The sequence below is a fragment of the Ceratotherium simum genome, chromosome 12, assembly GCF_057802395.1.
Source record: "Ceratotherium simum simum isolate JZ-2026a chromosome 12, ASM5780239v1, whole genome shotgun sequence".
NCBI classification, from domain to species: Eukaryota; Metazoa; Chordata; class Mammalia; order Perissodactyla; family Rhinocerotidae; genus Ceratotherium; species Ceratotherium simum.
In genome coordinates, this window is record NC_141911.1 from 35,006,523 (window position 1) to 35,024,259 (window position 17,737).

Consider the following 17,737-nt stretch of genomic DNA (forward strand, 5'->3'; position numbering starts at 1 on the left):
ATATTTAAATTTCAAAGTTAAGAACTTAAATGGACAATAAGAGATGCGTGGAGTTTCGTTGTTGAAGTGTTTTCAACCTTTGACAAGGCGTCTCATAGAGTCTGTATCTTTTGGAGAATTTATCATGTCTCATATTCTAATTTATTCAAGATTTTTTATCAGTGATTTGGATGAAGCAGAAAATTATGTATTCAGCCAAGAACTAAGAGACTTTTTTTTAGCACATTAAAATTCAACTATGTGAATAGAGAATTGGAGAGACAGGTGTTATAGTACTTGGTGGGACATTTACCTTGGATTTTACTTGAACTTTAAGATCTATATAAACAGCAGTGTATTGCCACATATTAGGAAAATGAGGAATGCATTATTAGTCTCTATTAGTAGAATTTTATTTTACAAATAAGTAGAAATAACAGTAGTATTGTACTCTATCCTGCTTATATCATACATATATTACTAGGTCTTTTCTCGGCAGTGTACTTTGCAATTGTGTCAAACTATATAGCACACAGAAGTAGGTTGCTGAGTGAATTGGAAACCATGCTATTTATAGAATGGATGAGGAGTATTGGGACTTTTTTTTTTTTTAGACAGGGCACTTGCCATGTAGTGAGTGTCTTCAAATATTAAAGAGGGTAACTCAACCAAGTGAAACTAGATTTACCCGGAATTTCCTCACACAGCAGATATCAGTTCAGTAGAGAACAACTTTTCAGTTAGTTCTATTTAAGAGCTTAACAAACAGACTTTAAAATACCAATCTTCATCCCCATAACTAGAATTTTTTAAGGAGAAGCTAGAGGACTTTCATCAATGATAACGTAGAGTTGATTTTTTGCATTCAAAAGTGTTTGGACTAGACGTTTGCTAAATCTGGTTTGTCTCTGTCCATGGCTGATGGTTTAGGATAAGAAATGTATATTTTCCTAAAGCTGAAAAATCGTGGGAAAGCACAGTTATCTGTATTCTAGTCTCTTTAAATATCAACTTATAGCTTTAGTTGTTATAATTTTTTGTTGGGTAACATTCAGTAGATGGTCTCCTAAGGAATTTCTTAAAACTTGTGAAAAAGTCCCTCCTTTTGTAGAAATAAGGATATAGTGGAAATGTAAGGAATAGGCAGGTTGATAGTTTAAGATATCTGTATCCGAGTGTTAACTATGGGGTATCAGCACTTTATTTGACCCTTAAAATATGTATCCATTTATAAGTAATAAACTTTAGCTAAAATAGGAATTCCATTATCATCTCTACTGTAGATGTATATGGAGTTGATGACGAGTGATCTCATTTCCATATAGTCAAAAAGTAGCATTGAATTTATTTGAAAAAGAAAGTTCAGGTTTTAGAAATATTTAAGTTTGTGGTGGAAATTTGTCTGCTGAAGGATATAATTTATTTAGCTATGGACTATTTGATCTAATGAAGTAATAAAATTTGAAAGGAATTGAGTTGGAAAATTGAAAGACTTCTCCCTAATTTATACTTTGCATGTCAAACATTTGTTTTTTAAAGTGGTGTGACAACTTATGAACCATGTATCATTTCATTACTGTAAAATGAATGTACTAATTATACCTTTCAGTGTAACGACGTTGTTTCCTTTTAGTTGGTCGTTGAATTTTGTAATAGATCCGGCAAAATCGGATCACCTTAGATACTCGGAAGTATTAAACTTGCCAATTCTAGATCCTTGAACAAAGTTTAATTTAGAATCAATTTCTTACTGGTAAATTCTGATAAAATGATAACAAGGATGATGATGCACTATTGTGCATTTATAAACTTGAGCAGTGCCTTCTCACTGGGCTGTGTTCATAAAAATAGGAAACAAATCTAAGAGTTTTTATCTAACTTATATGTGTATTTTCAGTTGTGAACAGTGTTTTGGGTGGTAGTTTTATGCATTGTAAAACCGGAAAGTTTTGGACTAAAAGGCAAGGAGATCTTGGTTTTAATTGTGCCCTTGTCAGTGTATGACTGCGCTCTGGAAAATTTATTACTTTAAAATTTTTTTAATGATTTTTTAAATTAAAAAAATTTTAATGACTATTTTCAATATTTACAAGGTAGAAAATGCAATATCCATGAACTTATATTACCAACTACCCAAACCATCTTTGTTTTGCCATAATTGTTTATTATATCCCTCTCTCTTTATTTTGCTTTAGTGTTTAAAGCGATCCCAGACATCATGTTGTTTCACCTCTAAATAATTCATAATCCATGTAAAAAAAAGATATTTTCTTAAATAATCATAATTGCTGCTATTACACCTAGTAATATTACCAATAGTTCTGTAATGTCATCTAATACTCAGGCTATATTTATCTTTATTTAAAGATCTTTTTGTAATTGATTTTCTTCTAATGAAGAGTCAGACAAAATCAATTCATCCTATTTGCTTATGTCTCTTAGTCCTTATTAATGTCAAATAGTTTACCCCATCCTTCCTTTGTTTTCACGCTATTGACTTGAAGAAATCTAGTTGGTTGTTCTGTAGAATGTTACATATTTTGGCACTCTGTGACTATTGCTTCCTGGTGGTGTCATTTAACGGTTTCTCTATCCCGTGTATATTCTGATGGCTTGAAGTTGGATTTAAAAGTTTACTTAGATGTAATAGTTCATATTAGCTCATGCCTAGGGTCACATGTTTTCTGACTTTCCTAATTCTAGTAATATTAATCTTCTTTGTTATAACTAATTATAACTCTTTGTAAAGATTAATATTTTTTTTAAAGAGGTCTTTGAAAGACAAAGAGAAAATTACTGAAAAAAATAAAGTTTATTCCATCTTACAATTACTATATGTCAGTTCATTGGACACTTTTTTTTTTTTTTGTGAGGAAGATTGGCCCTAAGCTAACATCTGCCAATCCTTCTCTTTTTGTTGAGGAAGACTGGCCCTGGGCTAACATCCGTGCCTGTCTTCCTGCATCTTATATGGGACACTGCCACAGCATGGCTTGCCAAGCAGTGCGTCAGTGCATGCCCGGGATCTGACCCAGTGAACCCCGGGCCGCCGCAGCGGAGCACGCACACTTAACCGCTTGCGCCACCCGCCCAGCCCCTGGACACTTTTTATAAATCTAAGATTCATTATGAGGCCTTCGTGAACTTAATTTTCCTGTATCTTAAAACATTTTGCTATTTCATCATGACTCATCAATTATTCCAAACCATACTAAGGACTAAAATAAGAAGAAAACAGGAGTACTAGAATTGCCCCTAGAATCATGATGCATTAGGAAAACAAATCTTCATTCTTGGATCACTCTCAGTTTTCTTACTGTGGTGCCCAAAGTATTGCATCATATTTTAAGAAGATATAAATTTGTTTTCTCAATGGGTGCAAAAACTAGTGTTTGGGAAGTGTAAAAACATTAGATATTACAATGGTTTGTGACCCTCCAATGGGCCACAGTACATCTATACAGTGTATCTTTAGCATTAAAATTTTATGGGGGCACAATTAAGTAAAAATGGTCTTAAATGGCTCCTTAGGGAGGAGTGATAGTGAAAGAAAGGTTGAGAAATATGGGTATAAAAGAAGTCTAGATACCATCTTTGTGGTCTTATTTTTAGCTTTCATTGAATATAGTTAAGAATTCAGAATTTTTCATTTTCTGCCAAAAATAGTAAGGTGAGACAAATTAACAGAAGGAGACATTTTACAATTATTAGACCATTTGAGGATGAATTTAAAGAGACAGGGAGCAGCACTCATAAATTTCATCAAACTCGAGAATTCGTTAGTGCACAGTATATTTCTGTGGACAAAAAGGAAATTGGTTTTCTCAGCATGTCATTCAATGGGAAGGACTTCATTCTACAACATTTATGCGATGTTTTGTGACAAGAACCTGGAAAATCTCATTTTGCTAAAAAGGAAGGTGACAGTGTTCTTCCCATCATTTATGATTATTATGCACCACAGTTTACTTGGTACAGTTTCTGAGTGAATAAATACTAAAGGCAGATGTTTTGTCAAATACACAAAGATGACTGGAAGGAAAAGTTCATGTAGAAATGAAAAAATTTAGTCGATTGATCCTTCTAAATGATGTTCGTAAATCTAGAGAAGAAACTATTTTGCAATTCTGGAGCAAAGAAGATGGCTGTCCTCTCTTCAACAAAATTTTGAATGATCCAACTTTTCCAAAGTATTTCATTTGATGATGTAAGTTCAAGAAGAAGGACCAGAATTAATGATATCTAGAGCAGATTAGAAGTTTATTGAAATTTGGAGTTAGTATTTACAAGATGAATATCATGTTTAGAGATTCATGAGGAGCAGTTAGTTGTATCCAAAGGACGTTGCTCATTCAGGATATATACAAATACTTCAAAACCAGGAAAATATGGAATAAGAATTTGAGTTTATTATGCTTAAATTCTTATTAAAACTTCTAATAATGTTTATCACCACCCCTTTATCTTTCTGCAAATTATTTAAGGTGACTTAAAATATATATTTTCAAAAAAAGGATTCTTATATTCCAGATAGTGAATGGTCATCACTGTTTTCATGGTATACTTGAGAGTTTAGATAGATTAATCGGTTCAGATGTTACTAGCTTAGTATCTGGTGAGTCATTTAGTATTTCTGAGTTTAGTAGTAAGGAAAAACAATGAGTATAGAGGTGGAATAAATAGTCTCTGGGGAAGAAATTGCAGTGGTCTTTGGTCATGAAACACTGGAAGAGTATAGAATTCTTGACTTCGGCATCCTGAATTTGTCTTTTTTTGAAGAGACTAAAATTCCATATTTTTGGGGAAAAAAACCCAAAATAAAACCAAGCAAATTGAGTCCTACCGTTATTCTGAGAGGCTTTTAGAGAGGTCAGATTATGAGTCTATTTAGATCTCTGAGTCTATAGCACTTTGCTTTCTGATAATTGGAACAATAATAGAATGTGTGTGTGTGTGTGTGTTTATAAAATGAAAATTGATACTTCTGCAATAATTTACAACTTCACTTCAAGTGTTGTTTTAGGGCCTTCCTTCGGATAATTCTTAGAGTCTAAATGTAAATCTGAAGACAGATTTACTGGTTTATAATTTATTTCTTGCTTTTTTATACATGCAGCCAGTGTCACCCAGAGGCAAAAATTTAGTTCAGACACAGAGAGATGTGATTAAGTTGTGCAATCTGATAAGTCCCGTATTGGGATTATCTCCTGTTTACTTACTTCCAAGGTTATATACTTGTGTTTACAGTATCAATGCCCTTTAGGCAGGGAGCTTAGTATTAGGGGTCTAATATAAGGTCTCTTTTGTCCTCTAAAGCCCTTTCTCATTTAAAATTTAACATACCATCCACTGTGGCCCCCCTCCCCCATCCTTTATGAATCTACAAAACCCCACTCCAAAATCACATAAATTGTTCTAGTCAAACTATGAAATGTTATTTGACATTTTACTATCATTGAGCACTCAACTCAGTGATCAGTGGATATATTTTTTTTGCTAAATCTTCGCATCTGACTAGGTAGCATCAACCTTCCTTTGATTTGCTAACCTTTATTATTGAGAAATAGACTGAAATATACAATTTTTTCTTAAGTACGTAAGTATTGAACTGTGATATGTTGTAAAAGGGACAAAAGAACACCTATACATCTTTCTAACTTTGGACGGCGCAAGGCCCTTTTTATCATTATTGTTCATTTTCTGAGTGGATATAAAATGCTGAGCCAGATCGGAGCCCAAATGCTTTGCTGTAAAAGGAAAGTTGGTAGGAATTCTGGTTCCACTAGAATAAAGCAATAAGGAATAATGACCTAGTTGTAGAAAGATCTGAATTTACTTTCTGGAAGTAGTGTCTTTTGAAGTTGAAGTATGTGGGCTTCTTGTCATTTATGAAAAATGACAAGATTTCAGACCAGCAGAAAGCTACACCAGCAATGAGAGATGGAGTATTGGTATGGCCTTCCTTTTGGCCTTGGCATCAGCCTGAGGAGCTATGCCCATCTTAGCTCTACAGATACCACAGTTTAGTCTAGTTAATGACCTGCTTGTTTAATGCAACATGTAGATGTTGTGCAGCTAATTTTCATGCCAGTGCTGACACTATTACCATCATTTTTATGATATTTTTTCAGACATTGAGAAAAATGGTTCTAACTTTTCTAAAAAGTCAAAAGGGTGAACAGCCTGTTTAACTTGAATGCTGTTTATAAGGCTACAGAATGCAACATGTGCCATCAGTAGATATAAGGCATCATGACTGAAAGAGGGAAGGAGAAAGAACTACAGAGCAAGAAGATTAAAGAAAGGGAATAGGATGGGATAGAATGCCTGTAAGAGCTTTCATGGGGAGAAAAAAAGTAGATAATTCTGTAGAGTGTGTAAATGCCTCTAGGAATTGTTTTAGTTGTTACACTCTGGAACCTAAACTTGTGTTTGTTTAGAAAATTATGGAATAAAAATTATAATTTTTCTGATTATTAGTAATGTAATTTAGTGCTTTTAATTATTGGCATTGCTTTTTTAAGATACTGGTTATAAAATGTTCTTTGAATGAACTACTTTAGATTTTATTGGTAATTAAAACTAAAGAATTCCTTAGACAGGTATAACTGTATAAAAGTTCCTTCCTGAGATACTTTTGGTGAACCCATATGAAACATAAAAGGGAAAATGTAAATGAATTTATTTATAAGAAATCAAGAATATATAACAGACAGCAGCTTGCACTTCTGTTAAGGTTTAGTGTGAGGTCACAGGTCAAGGTACTAATAAGAGTGTTTGGGATGTCTGCTGCCATGAAACAAAATGGAAACTTGATTGATAGCTAGAGGGTTGAAGGGAGAGAGTGTGGTGGAGAAAGCAAAGGTCAGGGAGCCATTTCCCTTCTCTGCATGTATAGCAATCAGTTCTCTCCAAAACAAAATGTAAATGATATTGATCAATATTGCATATGTTGTGCACATTTCTATGAGTATTGCGAAATGTCATTATATATGAAGTTGTAATAAATGTTTTAGTAGTTTGAAAGCTGTAATGAAATAGCTTAAAAAAATTCTGGTCATATTGATGCCACAAAGTACCTCATTTTCTCATATGATCAAATGTGTATGGTTTGGTCCTTAGCAAGATGTTAAATTTTATTTTAAAAACCAACTTGGACCAAGTTTTATAACAAATAAATCCTTCATATTTGTTTTTCACTTTGTAATTTTTTTTTTTAATTCTCTTTCCAATAGGTCTGGTTTGCATGAAGGCTAGTAGCTCAGTTGTGGAGTTGGTTATGCTACTGTGTTCTCAGGTGAGTGACAAGAATAAATGTTGGATTAAAGTAAATTCTCACATGAATTTATTTTACAAGGAAGTTATAATTGTTTTATTAGAAATTTTTCTATAATAGAGTTTTGAGTTTGCAGTTTTAAAATAATTTTATTTGCACTGCAAAAGGATTACTTCTTGTCTTTGATACTAGCAGATAATTTTGAAGTGCTGAGAGAAATTGGATAGATGAATGAGAAACAAGTTTTTACAGTCACATTAAAAAATGTCCAGATCAAATGATCTTGAGATGGCTAAATTTCTTTGTTGCATATATTAAGGTTATAGAAACAGATTTATTTTTATACCTTCTGAAGTGCCACTCTGACTCCCCTGGGAATAATGAGTTTACTTCCCTTTTGTGCAGAGGTTATAAAATGAGTGATAAATAATTTTGAATTCTTGTCATTGCTAATTATTTTTGACATACAGAGTAAATTTGGGAAAACATCAACAAAAATATGGCAGCCATCATAATAAAATGTAGTAAATAAATTCCTAAAAGCAAAATTATTTTCAGTGTTCAGAAACCTTATGCTTCACGTGGTAAACTTTAATGATTTTTAAAAAACTATGTGGATCCTGTGATGTTTTCTTTTCTGTTTTACAATTAAACGGATGAATGTTTTTCTTGAAAGTTTTCTTCGTAGTCTTTTAAAAATGATATCTTGCTGGTAGTAAATTCCCCTACTTAAAACTTTAAAATAGTCTTTTTTAATAGGAAGGATATTGGTCTAGAGGTCAAGGGTTGTGACCCATTTCAAAACCTTTGACCTTCATTTACAACTCTTATGGTTTACTTGCCTGAAGAATAAGGATAATGCAAAATTAGTGTTTCTTTGCATCGATTTATTCATTTTAGTGCCCATATTGCCAAATTTATTTAGACTGTGCTGATGGACATTTCATGAATACAAATTAAAGAATCATAGAAGGTGTGAAAAATCAATACTATGCATTGTCGATAAAATGCAATAAGAACAATTACTTGTAGAGATTACACCTAATGGATTTTTATAATGAACTTGTGAGGAGTACTTATGTTTCTAGTGGGCTTATTACTCTTAGATTCAGTGAGAATCATGTTTTATAATTTAATCGTCTCCTTTAGAAAACTCCATTTCCTTAAAAGCTGACTGGATAAAATTTCCCATTAAGTAATCTGATTTGAAATAATTGCTTGTTTATTTTCTGGATGGAAATTACCATATGCCATTCTTAAAGCGACATGAAATTACCCTTACTTTTAAGAAGCATTCACTTACAGTTTTGGATGTTTCTTCACAGGAGTATGAATTTATTGTTTATAGTGATATTATTGTTTCATAGGTGAATTTTGATATTGAAGTTTCACTTTTTAGTTTAGAAAATGTACATGAAAGGTATTTCAGATATATTATGTAGTTGAATGTTAGAAGCTGAAAAGATAAAGAATGACATGTTTTAATACACCTATTTGTCATGTATGTCACAGTGATGTTTAATACTAATCCAATCAAATGGTATGCGAAGGTCACTTAGTAGAGTAAGTTGCAATGGTCAGATATTCTCAAAGTTTTTCTTGAATAAAATACATTATTGGTTATTTGAAGTCTTTAGCATTTTTTATGAGTTCTTCAAAAGTTCCGTGGCGTCTCTGTAAGATGGAGCGTAGTGTGAAAAATGATGTGAAAAATGAATCCAGAATTAGCTCCAGATGTATACAGATTGTTCAGGGGTGATAATTACATTTTTCACTTTGAATTTTCCTAATTCAAAGAGGTCAGATTGGCAATCACAAAAGTGATTTATTTTATTAAGAAGTGAACTGTCTTTTTCTACATGAAAGCTTAAGAGATATGAAATTGAATTTGAAGTCGACATTTTGCAGATACTGGGTGGAGATGGCTTGAGTTTGATTGATAATTTTTTTTAGCCTGAGATAGGGTGGGAAGTGAACAGCTAGCATCTTGCTAAAATTTTAATTAATTTCTTAAGAGGAGATGGAGAGGTCTGAGTGCCAAAGATCGAAAGATCAGGTCAAAAACTCCTTTTTAATCACCTAAATAATGGGATATGCTTATGAACTTAACATCTGCAAATTTGATTTAAAACTTTACAAATTAGTTGGTGTTAATTTCATGACAATCAGCCATGTTTTGATTATTTTTCATGAATCCATTCGAAACTTATTTTCTTTTTGCATTCTTTTTAACAAGGAGTTTAAATTGGCCACATTTTATTACAAAAGAGAGTTTAGATCCTAAATTTAAGAAATGAGGAAATGTTCGCATTTGGTTTGCTGTCGTTAAGACCAAACAGATCACTATGTATTTTCTTAAAGCTTCAATTAGGATTATATTTTTTAATATCCACTCATTCACTAATAGGTTGATTAGAAACCTTTTCATATTTTATCCCATTTAATTTTTAACATTGTTAAGGTAAAATACTATTATTTAGAATTGAAAAACTTTCTTAAAATGCTCAGCTTATATTTTTGAATGAAGTTTTATATATATATATATATATATATACACACACACACACCCCCAAGGTTTATTAAGTTAGGTTTATTCATATATTGAATCCCATATAAAACAATTTAAGAAGTACTTGAGCTCCAAAGCCTGATTTAAATCTTTACTTCTTTAAAATAAGACTGTATACATTCTTCAGGAAACTGTATACTCTCTGATGCATTAGAAAATGCACAAGTTCTCAATTACGTTTCAGATTCAGTTTTTCACAAGCATGTAACTTATTTGTGCCCAATATTTCTTGTGTATGTGTATAAACCTTGTAGACATCTATATGAATTTAAAGAAAATGTTAAATAAATATTTCAAGTAATATTACTCTAGCGTTGTGTAAAGTGTTTGTGTCTTGCTCATTTGACGTTAATATCATTTTTGAAAGAACTGACATTGCATTCAAGGCCACTTTATAAAAGCGTTGCGTTGCTCATCCTAATTCAGTCTGACATACATTCCAATAACACTACCTCCCTTCTTGAGTTTAAAGCTAAATTTATGACTGTGCATTGTGAAGTGCATCATTTAAAAATGGTTTCAACCCAAAACATCTAATAAATAAATAATGTGTATGGCTACTCAGTAGTAGACTTTCTAGACTAGAAATCATTCCATCGGATACTCAACAGTCCACTATCGGAGAGGGCTGTCAGATAAATCTTATGGTAGCTGCATTCATGTCCTGTAAATCACATATTATTGTCTGAGCCTTCTGCCAGGTCATCTATTCTTTTCCCATTTATCAGAAACGCATAGAGTGTATACAAAAACTAGAAGCAGCATGTAGTCTGGCCTGGCATCCTGTCTGAGTAATTAATTAGCAGCAAAAGTTAATTTAAAATACTGTGTTAGTCTGATTTTTCATAAAATTTTTTTTTGATCAAAATATGTAGATTGTTGCTATTTTGGGGAATAATTCCTTCACATGAAGGTAATGATATAAGATTTGGTTATTTTTGATTTGTGTTTCTTTCTATACCTCTGAATTATTAATTTAAAATAATAATATTCATAATAAAAACCAGATTTACCATTCTTATGATTCTTTTGTCAGTTTTGTGTTTGAATTTTTGCCACTTGAAATTTTTTTCTGAATCTTTATAGTAAAATGTTTCTTTCGTCACTCTCCCATAATTTCTTTTCTCTAATTGTAGTTTTCTTCTCCTTTTTGAGTTTATCCCTTCTAAATATGTGACAGTAATGTTATTTCTCTTGACCTTTTATTTCATGAACTTCTCCTTTTTACAGTTGTGATGGGTATTTTGAGTAAAGTAGATAATTTAAACAAACCAAGTTGGAAAGAAAAGGAAACCAGCTCTATACCGTGACACAAAAGTATCCTTTATTATTAGGGCTCTCTTGCTGTTTGGACCTCATTTTACCACTTAGTTTTTATATCTATTCTCAAGCTATGCTGAACTATTTAATGTTACCCAAATGTGCCATAATATTTTTGTCTTGGCATATATACTTTTTCTTTTCATGAAATTTCCCTCCTTCAAATTTGGTGTCTCTAATTGTTGGCTTCTTCTCATCCTTCAGAATTCAGCTTAATTATCTTCTTCTGAGAGCATCATATCTATAGTTAGTATCTTTTTGCTTGTTTTCATCTTAGCACCCAGCATAGAATGTACCACAAATTTTAGTATACGTGTGCTAGTTTGTTAATTTTTTATTGTCAGTCTCCTTCTCTGTACTCTAGGCCCAATAAAGGTAACAACTACTTCTGTTTTGACTGTTGAAGTATACCTAGTGCCCAGCACAGCCCCTGGCACATGATGTCTGCTCAATGAGTATTTATAGAATAAATAAATAATTCAGCTCCCAGCAAAATTGGAGTGTCTTCTGGAAAGCTTTCTTTGACTCCCCTTTTCCCCCAACTCTAAGCCTAAGTGAGGTATTCATCCAGAACACTCACTGACCCATATTATAGTAATTTCATTCTTTCTTTAAATTGTCTGTGATTTTTATTTCTCTCCCATTAGACTGTAAGTTTCTTGAGGGCAAGCACTGTGTTTTGTTTTCTATTGTATCTCCAGTATCCAGCATAATTACTGTTCAACCAAATGTTTATATAATTGTATAATTAATAAATGAATGGTAACATTGGTCATAAATCACAATATTTTGGGCTTTTGCCTTTTGGTCTTTTTCATTATGAAATACCTCCATACTTTTGTGTATTATTAAGTGTTCATTTTTATTGTCAGCTATTTTGTCATTACTAATACTGTAGTCGTGTTCATTTATAAATAGGGTCTTAGTTTTTTCATTTTCCTTTGGCTTAACCAGATTTACTTCTTTTTAAAAAATCAACTTTATTGAAACATAATTAATGTACAATATATATACACACATTTTAAGTGTACAGTTTGATGCATTTTGACACATACACAACCATGTAACAACCATTTCAATCCAGAATGTTCCCTGTGCCTCTTTGTAATCAATCCCCACCCCTATCACAAGTTGCTGCTGGTTTGATTTCTGTTACTGTTGATGAGTTTTACTAATTGTAGAAATTAATATAAATGGAGATTTGCTTCTTTTAATTGTGGTGCTTAGATACTCAGGAATGTGCTGTATTTAGGGTATACTTCAACCTTTTTCAATAAAACTCACTATCCAGTATTAAGAAAATGGTCTGGTTGTTAAAAAGAAATCATTGAGCCAGTAAAACAACGTATTATCTTTTTGCCAACCTCAAAATAGGAATTTTGAGTATAAGTTGCTTACTGGAAATATAAACAAATCTTCTTAACTTCCTTATGCATTTTTTCACCTATAAGGAAATCTTATGGTATGGAGCTTTTTTATAGCAGAATGGTGAGGCCATTAGCTCTACTTTCAGAATTTTTTGTTTTACTGTCTATCAGGCTCAGTTCAAATGCTCTCTCTTCTACAGAGCTTTATGTGAATTTATCTGCTGTTAGTCCTCCTTTTATGCCTGCTCGTGGTATTTATTCTTTTATTTAGCAGCACGTATCAAATGCTTTTAAGATAATCTCCTCCTTGTAAGGAAACTATAATCTAGTGTGAGAGACAAATAATTGTAACACAACATAGAATTTTGTAAGGAATTGAAGAAAAACACAAAACACAGGGGTAGGGAATGGAGTTAGGGATGGAGCACAAAAAAGCTATTTATTAATCCCTGTTTAATCTAATGCTAATTTTATTTCTCTTCATGAGTAGATCATTTGGTTCCTTTGACTTTAGTCAAATTTTTTTTTCTGGGTTTCATCTATGTTTTTATAATTTATCAGGATCACTAGATATTAAAGTTCTTAAAACATTTCCTCTACTCTTTCTAGTACCTATATTTTTCCTTGTTTGGATTTCTGTTAGCCTTGTGCTTGTTTGATAGTTCTTACTATCCAAATTTTCCAGTACAGCAAATCCCAATGTATTTACAGTGTGTTTACTATGTACTGAAATTTTCCAGTACAGAAAATCCCAATGTGTTTATACATAGTATGAACATCCATACTATGATGGATGTTCTGTGGAAAAAGCATATGGTGGTAAATAAATCTGGAAAATGTTGGTTTAAATTTAATTAGGTTTCTTTACTGGAAGGACCCCTCAAGGCCTTTAATAAATGCATGTATGTGTATGTATGTGTGTGTGTGTATGTATGTATGTATGTATGGGTGTATGTATATATATAAATATGTATAAATGTGTACTGTTGAATCTGTAATGGGAATAATATTAGCATATTTGATCACAGAATCCTTTGGCCATAGTGCATGTGGATAATTTTTCTAAAATATTATTTGGGAAAGCTGATGTTGCATCAGAGGTGAGAATGAATAATGCAGGAAATGCCTCTTTTTTAGTATTCTGCTTTTGTTTTTCTCTGCTTCTCCAATCACAATGATTAAAGAAAATCATTGATATGCAAAATTATAGCTATTTTCTTCATGAAACACTGATTATTTTTTATTCATTCACAAGAAATTATCTCAGTCACTTGTTCTCTCTCCTTTGTAGGTGATTCGGACATAACTTCCAATTTACATGTTGTTTCTGAAGGGATCTTCAGAACTGATTATAGTAAGAGTTGGTATTCTTTCTAGAACAACTTAAGTTTAACCAGGAGTGTATGTGTATGTGTATGTATGTATATATTTATATAAATATATAATATATATTTTACATTATTTATGTAGCACTAACCCCAAGTTTAGGGATAAATTCAAATAGTTTGACATCAATTGATTATATAGCTCTTTCCTATATTGATTGAGTGAATCATATTACATTTTTAGTCAATACTGTGGTAATTTATGCTCTGTAATGGTGTTCAAATATGTAGCATAAAGTCTAGAAACCAGAATCAGAATATATTTTTTATTAGTGGGATAGTACATATATCATTATTGATCCATTTATAGAATTGAACTTTGTTATGCACTTAAAAGAAGTCCAAGAGGTCCAAAGAAAATGAAATTAATCTGTATGTGAATGTCATATGATACAGTGTCTGATGAAATAAATTTTCAGTAAATATTTGTCAAAAAAATGAATAAAATTTTAGCAATAGACTGTTTATAATCACACAGCTAAATTGTACAGTGACTGGTGTTCTTCACATGTCATTCATTTATCCATTCAAGCAACTAGGATTTGAAGTAGCTTGCAGTCAAGACCTAGATATGATCAAGTTATGAAGTCGTTATTAAAGAAGTTAATAGGATTAAAGAATTAGGAGTCAAGAAATGACTCTGATGCCTAAGTCCAGAGTATTTGACTCAAATCTGTAGTAATTCTATGTGTTATAAAGTATAGTTTGTGTATAAGGCAATTCCTAGAGATAGTAAACAAAAGGAATCTATCTTGGTGATCCTTAACCCTGAGAAGCGTGTGGAGAACGGAATGCTGGTAGTTCAAATTCACCCAGGTTAGGAACATTCAGTTAATAAATGGGAGGGGAATTTGCTCTTCTTCTGATATGATCTGAAGAACTCAATCTTTTGACATGTACAGATATTTTTGGCTTGAGAACATATTACCAAAATCTCTCTGTGCATATATTATATTAAAAAAATACTCATTTAATATATGTTTTCTTTCTTCTACTGTAAATTAGAATAAAAATAATTCCAAATCCTATTAACTCTTACTCATCTTTGGTTCTTAGCTTAGATGTCCCCAACATTGCATTATTAGTTATGAATTTATGAACTTAGAGAACTCTGTCTTAGAGTTAAATTTACAGAGATAAGTGCTAAAGAAGAGTTAAATTTGTAGACATAAGAGCTAATTTAGTACTTATGCTATATTATAATTTTTGTTTCTTTTATTAGAGTGAAAACTCCTTGAGGTCAGGAAACCATTTCTCGTTGTCCATTTTGTCTGCACTGCTTATTAGTGTCAGGATCATAATAAAATAAATATTTAATAGATACTTATTAAATAAATCAATATATTTACATTATTTAGGTAAAGTTCCCTTTAAAATTAGTTCTTGAGTTTTTTATTCATTAAAAAGTCTTTCCTTTAGGGGGCTGGCCCAGTGGCGTAGTGGTTAAGTTCGCGCGCTTGGCTTCGGTGGCCCAGGGTTCATAGATTCGGATCTTGGGCGTGGAACTACCCACGGCTTATCAAGCCATGCTGTGGCAGGCGTCCCACATATAAAGTAGAGGAAGATGGGCATGGATGTTAGCCCAGGGCCAGTCTTCCTCAGCAAAAAGAGGAGGATTGGCAACGGATGTTAGCTCAGGGCTAATCTTCCTCACCAAAAAGAAGAAAAAAGTATTTACTTTAGATAAAAACCAGAAAACCATTCTATTTAGTAATAGTCTTTCTTCCGTACAATTCTATCTTAATCTGAAAAGCAAGTTAGACCTTATATATAGACTTCAAACACTAATTCTGAATTCTTGCCCTGTGCTTACTTAAAGGTTTTAAAGTAAGATAGTGATACATATTAAATCCCTTTCACTTGATCAGCTTTGGGTCTCAAAAGGACCTGGTTAAAAGAGTCACAACTGATGACCTCTTATGAAGAAATCAATTTTGTGCATGTAGTTTTTCCTCTTTCTGTAGAATTATTTCTATCACCGTTAAGCCATTAGCTTCAGATAACCCAACATTCATTTCAGGTTCACAGCTTCTGCTAAGAAAGAGAATCTGACAAACGTTGGACCTGTGGCTCTTAGAAATGATGTTTTTACCTAAATATGTTAATAACTTGTTGTTCATAAAAGAAATAAATCTATATCTGAGTAGAAAGATTCTCACCTTTTTCTTTCAATGTGCTAAAAGGTGCTTGCATGGCAACAAATTTGCAAAGTGTCTTAAATGTTGAAACTTATACTTTGATATGCTATAAATAAATCATTCTATTTTCTTTGTAACTAACCCTACTTTTTCCAATGTAAATAGGACTTTGGGGGCAATTGGCTTTTTAAAGACCAGTTTATATGTAGCGTGGTTCAACTAGGATCAATATACTCTAATATTTCAACCTTTCCACAATGTTTCCCCTCCTTTTTTTCTGAATGTGTTTGTATTTCATCCTTAGAATGTACTTATAGAAAATTAGTGAATGTAAATTGATTGTCTCTGAACTTTGTTATTGTCAATGCTTATGACCTTTTGATTGCAAATGGATGAGAATCCGTAGGGTAGTGATCAACATCGGGATCAAAAAAATAGGTTTCCAGTACAATCACCTAGTTTTGCCTTAGAGCTATTATGAGTGTTTTATCCTTAGAATGGACAGAGACTGTGAGCGTAGGTGTTCTATATTGAAATGCTCTGAATTAACTTAATTTTGCGTGCAATAGAAACAGTTGACCTTATAAGAAGGAACTAGACTTTATAAGAAGGAACTAGAGGCCTTTGAAGCATGACAGGAAGTCGATGGGAGTTGGAGAGGGTCGTTCAAGATTCAAGCTATATTAACTGATCATGAAAAATCTTAAAAGCACTAACAATTTTAAAGTGTCTGAAATCAGCTTAATAACTATCCTTTATGCTAATATGGTAAAAATATTTATGGTTTTACTTGATTCAAATTGTTATACCAGATAACTTGCTTTTATAAGATGGAATCATGTGTCTTTAAACGACAGCAAAAACGTTAAAAACAAAATGTCAGACTAAAGTACTGTATTTTACTTTTAAAAAATAAAATATTTAAGTTGATGGGTTAGTGAACATTAATTGATCTTTGTTTGAATCTGGATGCAGACCTTTCCGGTATTTAAAGTGCTTTGTTACAACCAAAGAGAAGCATAATTTAACTTTAGATGCAGAATTTATTCTGAAATACAGGCATCCTGTTGATTCACTAGCACACTAGGATTTAGAAAACACAACCTTTTAAGGTAAATTTTCTGGAACTGGCAGTACACCCTGTGGCTTGGCAGTCTAGTCAGAAGGATGATACCACGCTGACTATATAACTAGATCTTTGAACATTATTCTCAAGGGTGGTAAATGCAAAACAAAGTAATATCAACTGGCACTTAATTCTGCAAGTTCCCTGCTGATTGGGGTATTCAGTGAAATGGAACTCTTCCTGACAGGAAGTCAGCCTATGAGTATGGAGACATCTGAAAATAAAGTGTGCTTTAATTTGGCACCCTGCCACTTTACAACTGGTCTTTTAAAGTTGGGATTAGGAAAAGCGTTAGCAAAAAGAAGGAATACATGAATGGGAATATTCTAAGCCTAACATTTTCCTTTGGTTTTTATGTAATTATGAATACAGGTCGGCGTCTCTGTTTCTCAGCTATTACTGCTTGGTTTTGCTTAGTCCTTTCTTTTTTTCTATTGCTTCAAATTAATCTACTAAAGTTAAAGTATTACAGAAAGGCTAGGTTGAAAGTGTAAAGCTTGAGATTGTCTTTGTTTAATACCAAACTCTGATAACTTTGTAAAGGCGCAGCTGTATGCCCATACCGTATAATTTTTCA

General features: G+C 32.4%; 1 protein-coding gene across 6 annotated transcripts in view; it reads left to right on the plus strand.

Annotated features, from left to right (window-relative positions):
* The window catches only part of LRBA (LPS responsive beige-like anchor protein), a 718,950-nt gene that overhangs the window by 201,457 nt on the left and 499,756 nt on the right, over positions 1-17,737 (plus strand). For all 6 annotated transcript variants that reach the window (XM_087437546.1, XM_087437548.1, XM_087437549.1 and 3 more), the window contains exon 34: positions 7,215-7,276. In XM_087437546.1, coding sequence (XP_087293672.1) covers positions 7,215-7,276 — 62 coding nt within the window. The remainder of the gene's footprint in view (positions 1-7,214; positions 7,277-17,737) is intronic.